The 14,682-nt window shown below is 46.8% G+C and overlaps 1 protein-coding gene across 1 annotated transcript; it reads right to left on the bottom strand.

Annotated features, from left to right (window-relative positions):
* Positions 1–268: 268 nt before the first annotated feature.
* MEIOC (meiosis specific with coiled-coil domain) lies at positions 269–14,090 on the bottom strand. Its single transcript, XM_086478166.1, has 8 exons — positions 14,073–14,090; positions 13,842–13,967; positions 12,463–12,620; positions 12,250–12,354; positions 9,051–10,902; positions 7,278–7,412; positions 3,520–3,700; positions 269–492 (listed from the first exon to the last, which is right to left on the bottom strand). Exons 1-8 carry the CDS (start codon positions 14,088–14,090, stop codon positions 269–271), a joined length of 2,799 nt encoding a protein of 932 aa, XP_086334292.1.
* Positions 14,091–14,682: the final 592 nt, after the last annotated feature.

Here is a 14,682-nt window from a genome sequence, read left to right as displayed (position 1 = left end):
TAAATAATACCTTGGCTGATAATTAATTTGTCTGATCATTTTTTAAGTTAACAGGCACCAGTTTGGCTTTACAATATCCTGACGCCGCCAGTCACGTTAACAGCTTAAGTGGAATCCGAGAGCCCTTAAAGCAAATTCAACTTCTCGCCAAGATACAGCATTAAATAGGAATATTAGTAGTTCAAACTTTACAAATAATTAAAAAGAATCAGCGTGTCACCTCGCCCCCACGCTGCAGAGCCTGTCTCCGCAGACAGCCGGTGCTCTGTTAGCGCTGGCCGACTTCAGCCCGCTGGCTCAGGGTGCCGCAGCCCGCCGAGCTGTCACCCTCTTTTTCCTCAGGTCGCGCCGCCTCCCCAGGAGCATCCTCCGGATCCGCTTTCCCAGCGGGGGATTTCAGCAAGGTCATCTGGAGCGCGCACCACAGAGTCGTGCGTGCCTTGCGCGTCGCCACGCTCATCTCCCGGATGGCCAAGGCGAGAGCCAGCACAGCTGCGGGGAGGAAAGGGCATTTCGAGCTTCACCACACGGGCCGTCGGCAAGCGCCGGGGGGATTAATCCACCCCGGCAACGCCCAAAACAGCAAAGCTGTTGAGGCCCTTTCTAGTGGCATTTTCTTCAAGGACACAGATCCCGTCCTGCAAACGGGTGTCAAACCCCAGCACTTGAAACCGAGTGTGAGGTGGTGCTGGGCCCATTTCTTCGATTCTATCAAATAATTTATTGGACTATATATATATTCAATTCCTTTATATCCATTGTAGACAACGCTTTGCTTTTAACTCCAGCCTGTGCATGAAGAAACAAGCTCCACAGCCTCTCCCAGGTACTGGAGTCCTCAGGCAGGACACGTTGCCCTGGGGCAGGGCAGGCTCTGCCGCACACTGGGCTGCACCGAGGGCCCCATGGCACTTGCCACCCCCGTTTGGAAGCAGGGAAGCCTTTAAGTCAAAGTCCGCCCTTCCGGGGGCTCGTGCTCAGTAAGCACAAGTGCAGTTTCATTTTATTTATTTTTATTTTATCACCTTCAACCAATATTCCCGGAGTCGCTGTTGCAGGTAAAAGCCCACCCCTTCTGGAGGTGCCCCAGAAGAGGGCAGGATTCAAAGGCCTAACCTTACCCCTCACTGTCCCTCTCCACCAGCTCCTCTGGCTCTTGCTCCCTGGGCTGGTTTCTGTGAAACCCCTTCTGAGACATCCCCCCTTCCTCTGCACAGAGCGACCACTGACCCCTCTACAGCGAGCACTGCTAACGGGCTGGAAGGAGTGGGACAGAAAAGGGATTTAGGTAATGGTGGAGAATCACCGTGAAAATCCACTTGCCCAGCACAAGCGTCAGCCATCCAGAGAATTACAAAAGGTGGCAGTTGGCAGGATAACCCTGGAGAAAGAAAGGACAGACTATGGAGCGGGAGGATGTGATTATCAGGTCTTGGGTTTTCCAAATTCTAATTTCTGCACCAATCAACGAAGAAGAGACCACAGGAATGGTGTCATCTGGACCACCTAGAAGAAGGTAAGAAAGAAGAGACCCCCACACCAATGCGCACCTCAAGGCTGTAAGATATGGTTGGCATTTGGGTCACCCCGGGGAAGAAGGGAAACTCCCACAGTCAGAAGGAAGAGTTGTTTTAAAGCCTTTGGCTGAAGGCAGTGCCGTAGAGTTACAGCCATTGAAAAGGTCTTTTCTCCCCTCAGAAGATGATCTGTGACATCTCTACCCTCCTGAAAGACCCTGACACTAAATCGAGGGCAATCTCAAAGCAGAGGTATGGCCAGACAGCTCCGAAAGGCTCGATGGCTGTGCTGGGTGACAGAGGGCGCTCTGTAAAACCTGCGTTCCGATCACTGGGATTTCCTCCCGAGCTCATTAAGCAGTCAAGAACATTTACAAACAACGTCCAGATACCTCCTACAGTTCCAAAGCTTCAGCGTGCAACAGCACAACTCGTCAGACCCACGTTGTGCCCGAGTGCAGCCAACACGAGGCAGCTCAGCTCCACCCGCTTCCCACTGAAGGAAATCTGTGTTGCAAGTGAAGAGGGGGAGCAGGGAAGAAGAGGAGACCACGGCTCATGTATGAGTTTTGTTTAAATCAAACTTTCTGGAATAGACAGGTCCTGCCTGGTAAGGCAGGTATGTAATCTCAGATCAGATGGAATAGGAACGCGCTGTGGGAACAGGGTTGGACAGCGAGACCTCTCCTCAAACTAAACCACAGCTATTAACGAGAAAGCTCTGCTGAAGAGAGGAGATGCACGGCCTCAGGCGGCTTCCTCAAGGCTTTCCCAGCCATGCAGCAAATACAGCTACTACATTCATAACCTACTGATGGAAAAATCCTCCCCAGCTGCCACAACAGGCTGGCAGGTCTTGGAGACAGTCAGTACGGAGGATGAGACATAGCCCAAGAACACACCACCCTTCCAGGTGAGAACTCCGATCCCCTTGTGCAAAGCCCACTTCTTCCTCCTCTCTTCTCTTCTCAAAGCAGCCAGATCAGGGAGCAGACTGGGAGGTCTGACAGCTGCTCCTTCCCAGACTCCTCTGTTCCAAAGAGCTCACCGAGCTGGTTAAGAAGCAGCGCCAAGTAAAGCCAGCGCTGATTATTTTCATGGGCTTCAACACCCAAACCCCCCTCATCTTCACAAGCCACGTAATCTTCACTCAAGATAAAGAGGAACATGAATGGGGTGAACAGGTGAGAACAAAAGGTGCTACAGTGATCTTCTGAAGTGAACTGGAGAACCACAGAACTGCATGACGGGGACAGGGGGACACCCCAAAGCAGTAAAATAATCCATCTTGTTCCGCTGCAGCAAGAAAGGCAGGAGGTGACAGAGGCCTCGGGAATGGAAGGAAGCTCCCAACACAAAGCCGTAGGTCAGAGCGTCACAGGCAGCAGGAATTTATTCTGACTCCATCTAAGAGAGTAGGGAATCTGCTGTTCTGCCGAGGCACTAGTGAAAGATTAAGCTGAATATTCTGGATATCATTAAGAATAAAAACATGCTGACCAATGTATTTTTGGGTATCCATCCAAAATATGATTTGTGTTTTATGTCAATCTATGACAGAACACGCTCGAAGAGGAAATCCAGTTGTAAGGCAAGGCCATCCCGGGCTGTCTGCATGGGGACACCGAGGAAGTTCTACAGAAATACAGCAGGGCTAGAGGGGGGACGGGACAGGAATGGGAGGGACAGGGAGAAGAGAGAGGCAATAGCTTAATTTCATCCAATCCCAAACTGCATCACAAATTGCCTTTTCATTCCTTGCTGGTTTATTAATTGAACAAACACACTCCAGACTGATTTCACCCATTTATCGCTAAACCTCAGTCTCAGTGTCCTCTCAAAATGGTCATCTAAACCCCATAGCCTGCCTTTCTCAAAGCTCTAGATACTGAAAAATAAGTTAAAACTAACACAAACCCCCTCACACTTAAGTTTTTTATAGACTTGCAATAGGTGTGGAATTTTTCAGCTCCCTTATAAAAGTACGTAAGCATAGTTATACCTCTGTCATCCTGGCATCTGGCAGCTCCTTGCCTCTGTCGGTTTGCAGCATTTACAATTTCATCTTTTCTACGTGACTGCACTACATGAATTACCTCCAGGTGTTTATCAAGAGCAGCAGAAATGTTAGCATGAAGCGGGGAACTGCGAAGGCGCTCCATTTTTCCCAGTAAAGTCACAACCTAATGAACATTTTACACGTTACAGGAGTTCAAACTATACTCATCTAGACTTACAAGAAAATTAACTCATTAGGAAGAACAGAACCATTATTTTCTCTTGAAAACAGTTCATAAAGTTACAGTTGAAGTAGTTTTAAATTCTTACCTAGGATTTCTTCTTCTCCAAAACTGAAGATGTAGAATACCTGGGCGCACACCGCACAGCAGCAGAGCTAAAATACCAGCTAAAATGCCCAGTATTAGGACACTTAGCTTACTAGGTAACAGTGGACGTACGCAACTTTGAGACAACCACCTAACAGGAGGTGGTTCCACAACAACGTGCATTGCTCTGAATCAACACGCTGTGGTCCTCCCTTCCACCAGCATGGCTGCAATGATCTGGGTGAAAACCAGTCGCCCACAGACCGGCCAGTTTGCACCCAGATGATCTCCCTGCACTGTGTGGGCGAAGCGGGAGAGCAGCAGTCTCCATCTGGATTGGCTAAAGCTGCTGTGGAACCAGGCATGAAGGCTTTCGGGATGGATAGTCAACATTAAAGGAGCTCTTCAGAGAGTATCGAGCACAAGCATTCCGAAATAATTCAGTTTGGTTTAGTCAATTGAAAATCTGCGTCTTTGTTGTCTTGTTTATCTTACAGCAGCCACACTGCTTTGAGTTTCCCCTTGGTGACTGAGTCCTCAACCACGGCTCACAGACCACTGAAGAACCTCTGGTTACTGGTCTGCAGAAAAAGATAAAACTAAAAATTCCAGAATTGTCACATTTGTTGGGCAACTCCTACACCCAATGACCTACAAATACGGCTGGTGATCAGCGGTCACCCACAGGTTAAAAATGAGCAGCAGAGGGTCTGGGAGCCCAGTGCCCAGGGAAGTTCTCGATGCTCCCTCGCAAGGGAAGGGCTGGAGCCTTCCCCAGGCAAAGGGCCCGCAGGGAGTTTCTAAACCCAAGAAAGGGCGGCTACAAGAGGCGCCCGAGGCAGGACCATTTGCCCGACTGTCCCAAGCACCCTCGGAGCAGGCTGGTGGCCAGGACAGTTACTCTGGTAGCAGCATCCACAAGAGCAGAATGGAACAGCCGCTCCTTGCCAGGGTTCAGGCGAGAGCCTTCAGGAAGGAGCAAGCTCCCACCGCCAGACCTGTCCTGCTCTTCCTTAGAACCCCCAAAAGCCTGGGGGGGGCAGCAGGGGCGAACATAGCAGGAACAAACCACGTGGTTACTGTGACAGCAGCAACAACCAACAAACTCAAAAAGTGCCATTTCACATTGGTAAGGAAGCTGAGAGTTTAAAAAAAAAAAAGCGAAGGGAGAACTTCACAGGAAGAACTGAGGAATCAGTCACTAGGACAGGAAACTGAAGTAGGTCAGATTGTTTGAAAATCACTAGGTTTGTTTCTGAAGAAAAAACCCCAGACTTTAAGGAGTGGCCTAGCAGGATTACATAAGCAAGTGAAGCAAAGTAAGATGAACCTGACAGTCATTTCCCAGTCTGAATAGTCCATCCACACCCACAAAGGACTTATGCACTGAAGACCTGGTTTGGAGGCACCACACCCTCACCCAGTGGGATCCACAGCCGACAGTTCCACGCTACATTCTTTACACCCAGCCTGGGAGAAGTGCCAGGTGTCTAAAAGCACAATCCACCCAAGCCAGCAAAGCTGGACTGCGCCAGCAACCCAACGGGAACCGTGGGGTGAGGACTGACATTTCAGGCCCAGCTTGGATGACTGTTCCACACAAAACACTGTATGTGGAGCAGGAACGATGATGCTTTCCCCTGCCTGCACAGATACCCTCGCCACTAGAAATAAGCTCCTATTTCCTCTCTCTGGCAAAAACCATTATCAGTGCAGAACAGAAAAGTTTCCAGAGGACAAGCTGAATGTCCAGCCTGAGCACCCCACGGTGGGGTGACTATAGTTAGAACGGAGCTGGGGATTTACACCTCCCAGACACCAGGGATACAGTCTGTAGAGAGGGGCTCCTGGTTTAAAGCTTGTGCTTTGACTATTAAGTGGTTTTAACAGCTACTGGTGACACAGTGAAGGAAGCTACTGTCACCTCTCCATCAGCTGTGCTTTGCTCTGGAACTGAAAGCAACCACAAGTCTCAAACGAGAAAACCAAAGCAAAGTGCATGACCACCGAGAAGATTTAACCAGATGCTCCACAGTATGAAGAGTGCATCCCAGATTCAGCCAGCTCAACTTCCACTTGAACCTTGGTACCAGTGTTTCTCTCTGTGGCTAAGCTTTCTGACGTTAGAATCCAGGTTCAACAGCCCCACTGTGCTTCTGAGCTTAAAACTACTTTTCAGTTGCTACCTACCAAGTGTTTGAGGTTCTATGCCCTGCAGTTTGGTTCCTCAAATGGCTACAGAAGATTAAGTTCTGGTTTAGACGCAGTTTTAAAGTACCAGGACAAGGACAAGCAAGCCTCTGGAAGTGGCAACTTCCTAACACTGTTCTTTTGGAGTTCATAAAACAGTAGTTTAAGTGTGCGCACAAGCCTATCAACACCTCTTTCACTGTGCTCTCTCCTCAGCTACATGAGCAAACGCGGGCAGTTGCACAAGAGGGATTTCAGCAAGCAGCTGTGCCTCCAGGGCTCCCTTCCCCTGTGCAAACCGGCAGGACACGCTGCCGCTCACCACCGCGGCCTCGGGAGCGGCGGAGCTCAGCAGCCCCGGCTCCTCCGAGAACAGCATTTCTCAGAACAGCTGCTGCCCTGAATCCCGCGGCCCCTCGCAGGGGCCGGCTTCAGCTCCGCGTTTTCAGCCCACCTTCCTCCTCCTCCTGCAGCACCAGCATCCCGGCTCTGGCCTCTCAGCCTCAGAAAAGCCAGATCAAACCCTCGCTGTCGTGCTGGCAGCTCAGATCAGCTCTGCTTGTGCTCGCCTCCTCCCTCCAGGCTCCCTTGCACAAAGCAGCCTGCTACTGCCCGCTGGCACCATCCTTTGGCCACAGAGCCGCAGGCAGCTCAGAAGACACCAGTCACTCTTGCCCTGCAGGTTACGGCTGCTTGGCTTAAGCAGCAAACTAATAACGTAGAAATTCAGGCTGAAGATTTGCATCAAATAACCATTCTGCATTACAAAAACACAAGCCTCTCAAGCAAATATATATCAAAGTCTTGCAAACATTAAACAAACTTGCTTTTCCCCTCCCACTCTAATACAGTGTCTATAAAGCTATAGTGAACATTTCTCTGCCGAGCTGCTCAAAACAGAACAGCTCAAAATGCAGGCCCATCTTAGAGTTGTGCAGTTCAGCTACAGGACTGGATTGTGGCATCTCAGGCACAGTCTTGCACTAGAAACCACATCTGGCACGTACGGATGTAAAGGTGAGCCTCAGCCATGCAGTGGGTTCCCTGGTAACAGCAGCAGCGAACCTAGAGCTGTAGAAATTCTAGCAGGGACTGCTGAAATATTATTGCCTGCACAGCATTTAAGAACAAAGCTATTTTGGGAAAAGCTGCTCTGATCATCTTACAAATCCTATACTGTACTCTAAGTTCTGTGCGAGAAGGTAAATAGTTGGTTTTTTTTTTTCCAAGTTCTACAACTCACTCTGGTTTGTTCACGTAGCTGATCCACAATTAAGCGATCAACTCTTGATGGGTTTGATGGCAGCCTTGGAACTGGAGTGTTGTTAGCACTAGAAACCTTTTTTCCTTGGAAATTCTTAGTGAGAGCTGATTCAGTCTGCAGGAAAACAAAAGAATAACTCCCTAAGAATGTAAGCTGCAAAGCATGCTTTACTACAGAAACAAGAAAAAAAATATCAGATATTCTTTCCCTTAGGGTTTTGGGGTTTTTTTAAAGCACATAATTAGGATTCAGGCATTTGGGATTTAGCCATTTGGTAAGACAATCACCTGCTTTAAGTGAACAACCACTCAAAGTGGTTCAACTACAGTAATTATGTCAACATAATGTGTTTCAGAAGTGCGGTCTTCTCACACTCTGACTACAGCCTGTACTAATTTTGCCTGGAAATGAAACTGAGGCAAGTTAGAATCACAAGGCAAAAAAGAATGAGCAGACAGATATGGGTCTGACCCACAAAATTAATATCTAAATTGTTTAAATCAGCAATTAACCTAACGTTTGCACAGATTAGTCAAACTACAGAAAGCTGGTTTTGTTTTGTTAGAATGAAAGCAGATGTTATTTAGCCATCAGAAAATTACTTTGAAACCCGACTGCAAGATTTCAAATTTCAGCCTCTCTTGCCCCATCGCTGTGGCACTCAGGAACACCCATCCCAGTACACAGCTGCTAAATCCGATTTAAAAGTGCATTTCTTAGATTGTTTTGTGGTGGTCCACAAAAAACTGCAGCCTCATTTTCTCCACACCTTCCCTTATTCTTTCTCTTTCGTGCTTTTCTGTGCAAGCTGACACCAGTCTCCTCAAGTCAAGCCCATTCTCTCTCTACCCCCTCTATTCAAAGCAACAACCGGCTTTTGTCAGGAAACACTTTGAGACCCCCACACCACCACCCCCCCCCCCCGTTACACCCCCTCACAATTAAGGGTTTTTTTCGGTGGACCGGCACAGCAGCGCTTCCAGAGCGGCTGACAGCCAAACGGCCCGGCCCCACCGCTCCCAGCTACCTCGGTCAAGCTTCCCCCTCAAAGTCTCAGCTCCAGATCGTTTCTGAATTTCAGTACCAGCTAAAGTGGTGAAATTAAGAGCTTTTAGAGTGGACGCGGGTAGCCTGAAGCACTTCTGCTGACGGCCGAACAGGGCAGTTGCTTTAGGCAGGGCTTCAGGCAGAACTACCCGACCCTTTAGTTCAGGTAGTTTTTTTCTTCAGCCTCCCCTTCTGGGGGACAAAAGAGCCCCTTCAAGTACATCTTAGGTTTAAAACTTCAGGGAAACAGGAGGTGAGAAGAACCCATTGAAAGAACTAAAAGTGTAGGGCCTAAGAAATTTAATTAATTCTTGAAAGGATTAAAGTTTAGTTCCAATTCAAAATACAATTAATGGATTTGCTTCCAAAGTTTCCAGATGCATTATATTTATTGTATCTAAAAAACCAGCGTAACATGGCTTTGTTAGACACACAACGCACCTTCCCCAGCCCCACCCCAGGGACTGACAAAGTCACTGGGTTCCCGCTTTAAGTGCAACATTCAATAAACATCAGCATGTTCCCAAACAGGCTACAAACCTTCAAAACTTTTCAGTCCCAGACAGGGAAGCAAATTTTTAACTCTGAAGTCCCTTGAAGCATTTCAACTCCTAGCAGTGAGTTACCCATGATCTCTAACTGGACTGAGTAGGATGAGATCTACATCAAACTGCGATATGGCATACTAATTCCATTGGGTTTTACCTTCTTTCTTTCTTTCTCCAAAGCTCTCCACTGTTCGTAACATTCTTCTAGTCTAACATGCAGCTCGCTGGCAGGCCCACTATGGTTTTTAACTTGCCTTTGAAATCCAAATGCTGGTACCAAACCAGCAAAAGAACTGTCACCGTACGGTGACATCTTATCGCTAAAATAAGGGTAGAAGCATTTTAAATCTTCATGGGAGAACAAGTCGTGAGGCTCTATCAGAGGGACGATGGAATGGCCCAACAGGTGAGCTGATCTCATGGGGAACACGCCTGAACCAAGCTGCTGGTTACGTCTGAAGTCGCCCATCAGGCCAGGGCTGGAAAAGCTGGGAGCCTGCAGGTAAGTCATGGGACCGACACTGTCTCCGCTTCCCTGCCTGAGATGGAACTGACCCTGGGACTCCGGCACGTCTTGGTACGCGTTCGGCAACAACCCATCTGCGTGGTTTTGTCCTTCCGGATCATAACGCTCCCTCTGTGGCTTCAGCTGGAAACGGTGTTTGTTCATATTTTCAATGAGCCCAAACTGCTGAGCTGAGTAACTGTCACAGAATCCGTTTGGCTGCTTTAATTTCTTTTCACTTAAATACCCAATGAGATTCTCTTCTCCGCTCCTAACTAGTGCTTCCATGCAAGCAGCAGTGCGAGCTCGTTCTGCAGCATTATAACCAGAATCGAGACTTGAAAAAAGTGAAGGATTATCTTGACAGTACTTGTGAGATAAATTACTATTTAAAGGGAAATTTGAAGATGGTAACTGAAAAAAATCATTAGAACGACTGGAACTTTTTGGAAAAGCAGGTAAATGATTATTCAGTTTCAACAAAGGACTTGGATTCTGAAATGGGATGGAAGCAGGGGCTTTGGTTGGCATGTTCATCCAAGCTGGCCTCACATGAGCACCTGCTGAAGGGTTTGCTGTGTTTGGCAACAATGGAAGTGATTTACCATATCCAGAATTCTGGAGATTGGACTTGGAAAACTGCTGCTTTTCTACACCATTTGCACAGTCACTATTCCCTGGACAAGCTGCGAAAGATTTTAGTCCATATTCATATTTTTGCCCAAAATCACGGCAGAATGCAGTTTCATTTGCAAACTGTTTTTCTGATAGAAGACCTACAGCCTTGGGAAATGTAAAGGTTTGGTAATCTGAAATTCTATCTTCTATTTTTTTCTGAGTTCCTGATTTAACTTGAAATAATTTAGTATAGGGTTCTGTGTCCAGAGCTGGTGCCTCAGTGGTTCCTAACTTTCTTTCTTGGAGGCTACAATTGCTGCTCTTGTTTGGCTTTGCCTTACTAGCATGAGAATATTCAGTGTATCTACTATAATCTGGGTTTTCACTATATCTGTGAAACTGCGGAAGAAACGTCTCTGCCTGCTTCTGGTGCGACTGCACGTCTGCTCCTTTGGGACACACCTTCTCCCTTCCGTAAGAATAAGCACTGGCTCCCGAGTCTTTGATTACTTCTGAACACCCAACTTGGGGTGTAAAGGTGTTTTTTATGCACGGGTAGTTGTGATAGATGGGTGTTGTCTTAATATTCTCATTAGTCTGCATGTTGCAACAGCTGGCATGATCATTCCTAGAAGGGTATAAATACTGCTCGTCGAGCTCTATGCCGGTAAACCCGCGGTAACATTCATCTACTCTCTGCTGCGCCGCGAGGCTACCGCTTTGCAAGTACTGCTTTTCAGCAGCAGACACAGATTCGCTGCTGTAAAAGCCCTGCGGGGGGACAGCCCCAACAACTGGTCTTTTAGTCTCTGGCAACAGGTCATGGTGGTCTATGACTCTGGGTGCATTCATGGGCCATACTGACTTCAAGTGGGAAGGGCAACTCCTTGAAAAAACAAGAAATACACTGTTAGATTCTGATCTGCGGTGCTCCTCTTCCACTCCTAAATGCAGAAACAGGTTTAAAACCCCAGTTCTTCCCCCAACCATTTCTCTTGATTGATTCTACAATGTCTTACTCCAACTTCTGCTGTCATCACTGCAATTCCCCTTAACTAGAGGGGAAAACCAATTCTGGCTCGCCTAAACCCACCCATGCACCCTTAGGAGCAACGTACAACACCTTTGAGCTGCAAGCGATGCGTACGTACCAAATTACAGTCAGTCAGCGCCATCAAGAGATTTACTAGCCGTCACCACCAGAATACTCCTGGTTAAGCAACAAGTTAAGATAACCATACTTCCCAAACTACCCACAACCTCTCAAAGCCATGTGCTAGCACTGCAGACAAACCACTCCTCTATCATCTCGCTTACTGCTTTAGAATCGCCTGTGCTTTACGTTGGCTTACACTGCTTCCTGCAGGTAAATCGAGAATAAGCATCTCAGTACATTTCCTTTCCTCCCACTAATTACCATGGATTAACACAGGACAACCAGTCACTGACTGTCAAGGAAAACTGTGAACAGACTGAGTCAAAAATGGAATTGTGCCTGGAGGTCATTATAGTCACGGCCAAATCTGGCAGTACCGACAACAGAAATCCACCTCAACGGTCTGAAGCAAAGGCATTCGTAAGCTCTCTCCCGATCAAGACTGACTCTCTCTGAAGTTCTCCTCTCTAAGCACCTCAGGGATGCTGGATCTGAACCTTCTGTGTCAAGTTATGATGACTATCTAACAGTTTCTTCTGGTGCTAGAATATGGGCATGATAAATCTGACATTTACGCATGCAAATACGGCTTAGGTAGCACTAACATCAAGACACAATCATTTTGCATGGAATTCTTCTCTCTTGCCAGTTCAGGAAGTGTGCAAGAGTGTGTTTTGTGTATTCTTTCTATGAACTGAAATTAAGAAGGAAGCCTAAGTCTGAATTCAATCTTGATCTTAAAAAAAAAAAAAAGCCAATGCATCTATTCAAGGAGATTTCTTTGAATGCAGCATTTCCACAATGCTTGTTATGGACTTATTTAAAAATTCCAATTAAAAAGTTCTGTAAATACCCAAAAAGCCAGATGCTACCATGTAATTTAAGTACTTGGAGCAAAATTTTCAAGTATCACAGGCGAAAAATTAGATTGGGGGGGGGTGGGGAAGGAATGGAAACTGTAAAGAGCGCGAGGACTTGCCAGCAGCAGAGCAACGAGGGACAGACACAGATCCCGAGAGCAGCCGGGGCCATTTTTGTCAGAGAACGCCAGCAGTGCTTGCACGGCAACACACTCACCCCTCAGCACAACATGGCTGCGATTTCTCTTGCTCCTCCAAGATGTCAGACACAAGTCCATATAAATCTGTTTCACTGCCGTAATCATTGCTTTCAAGCTGAATCCTGAAACCAAATTGCATATTCAATAAATTACTTCATTCAAAATATTTCATATGTTAAAATAAACCATAAAATACAATCCTTCTGCTCCACCAACACCTCAAGGACTACCTGGACTTCCCATGGATCTGAGGAGCAGCAGGCTGCTTCGGCTCATCCCCACACGAGGACCATGGCGCATACAAAAGGGAAGAATCCACGGGCACAGAGTACTCCGATGTTGAAAGGGAAGAACTGTAGGTCTGAGGTAGCTCTACGTTTTCTTCATTCTGCATTTTATGTCCAATAAAAGCATTGATTTTAATATCAAACACATCAAATTGTCATTTCATCATTCTATGTGGTGGTAACCGAGTCCACCCTTGGAGTTACCAGAGCACGAGAAGCAAGCACACACTTTGGACCCAGCGCTGCAGGTACCTTTTGCTGGTGACAACTGCCCTGCACCTACATGTAGGAGTAAAAATGTCAGGCCACACCAGCCTAAAACGTCTGCACCAGCTTCTAACAGATGATCACCAACAGGAATCGGGAGAATCCCCCTCCTCCCAGTCACTGCAGGTTATTTAAGCTACTGAACAAAACTTACAGCTAGTTCTTTTCTAGAGGAAGGGTCTTTATCCAATTTAAGTGAAAAGAAGCAATTGCTTGTTTGGTTTAAACACAATGTACTTTCTTATCTCTTAGTAAGTGAGAGAATTAATGGTGCTTTTGCAGGGTTAAGTGTTAAAGATACACGACACTCTTCTTCGTGGAGCAAAGCAGCCTAGCAGCTACAGAAAGTGACACCCAACACCAGGTTTTACTCCCAGTAAGGCGTTTGCCCAACTATGGGCAGGTGCCTCCACATGTCAGTTCCCCATGTCTCAAAATACTTCTGTAAGTAAAAAAAGATGCCCAGGTGCTGGACTGAGGGACATGGAAGAACAAAGCCACAGAAGTCTTGAATAGAGCAATAGGTCTGTTCTTGAGGAATGAATTTTCATCTGAGTCTTTCACCTCAGTGAAAGTTTACGGCCGTGACAGGCAAAAACGAAGAGAGCGAGCTCATGTCCTCAGCTGTCCTGGCATTTTGTACTGGTCAGACTAAGAACCCCTGCTCAGCAGGCTGGTTTATATGAATGTTTGGACTCTACATCTGGGGTATGCCACAGAAGTATCTGTTGCAATGCCTAAGCTTCTCCATCTTACTGACTTCCTAGTTTTCCTGAAAATAAGTCATTTGCTCATCTGCAATTGTTCACACTAACAGACCCATAAGGAACACAGGAAAATACTATCGATTGCTTCATCTGTGACTGCATTAAAAAGTCACTGTCCTTTCTGATGAACATTACAACAATGGAGATTTATTATGAATAAATCAAACACAGTGATTTATGTTTCCCAGTATAAGCAACTGTATTAGAAATATTTTTTGCCCTTTTTGTTTACAAGCAACCCAAACTCTTACACAGAGAGAAAAAAAATTAATTTATAATCAACTGAACCTGTGATTTGTAGCAACCATAGAGCGAGCCAGAGCCTGTCATTACGCCACTGAACACATCAGTCAGCCGGCCACCAGCTTCTGCACTACTCCAGCAGCGACTGCCACCTCTGAACGCAACTTTAGGCTATACAAGACAAGGAAAAAGAAGTGGTAGGAGGACATAACTATACACAGACCTGAGAGTCATAGATTTTATACCAACTTTAACTTCTTTAACACTTTAGTTTACCTGTGGATTCTGCTCCATCTGATTTAGTTCTACATATTGACAGCAGAACACTTCCATATTTACCCTTAAAGCTTAACGCAGCCAACCACAAGAAACGAGGTGTTTGTTAGAGGCAGGGGAGGCGCAGAGGAAACCTGCATCCTCTCCGTTGGCACTAGCTGAGCTTCCAAAGGGCTGAACCACCACAGAAGAACATCAGCTACACAAGTGGGAGAATCATCATCCCAACAGCAGAGGAGTCGCTCAGCCTGCCCTGTGCCGCTGGACACCTCTCGTCCTTTCATCCCTGGTCCTATCACATCGTTTACGTTACATGAACATACTATGTGCATTTTCAGATTTCAGGAGTTGGAACTTTGCTATAAAACACGCCCTGGGAGCTATGGTGGGAATCTGCCCCGTTCTGTAACTATGGGAGAAAACTGGCACTGAGGAAACAAGCCCTTCCCCATTGCCACCCTGGAAATGCTCAGAAATAGGTGGGCAGCGGGAACAAGGCACGAAAACCTGAGCAACCTGCTCTAGTGGAAGGAAGGTGTCCCTGCTCATAGCAGGGAGTTGGAACTAGGTGATCTTTAAGGTCCCTTCCACCCCAAACCATTCCACAATT

The sequence above is a fragment of the Leptosomus discolor genome, chromosome 25 (assembly GCF_034619465.1).
Source record: "Leptosomus discolor isolate bLepDis1 chromosome 25, bLepDis1.hap2, whole genome shotgun sequence".
Classification (NCBI taxonomy): Eukaryota; Metazoa; Chordata; class Aves; order Leptosomiformes; family Leptosomidae; genus Leptosomus; species Leptosomus discolor.
The sequence above is the reverse complement of the archived record's forward strand: the minus strand, read 5'-3'. Positions and strand labels throughout refer to the sequence as shown.

Bases quoted from the DNA above. Each gene is read 5' to 3' on its own strand.
- MEIOC (XM_086478166.1), bottom strand. The intron at 12,621-13,841 runs GTTCAGTTGATT...CATAAAATGCAG, and splicing joins ATGGTTGCTACAAATCACAG to AATGAAGAAAACGTAGAGCT. The intron at 7,413-9,050 runs GTAAAACCCAAT...GTTTTCCTGCAG, and splicing joins TGGAGAAAGAAAGAAAGAAG to ACTGAATCAGCTCTCACTAA.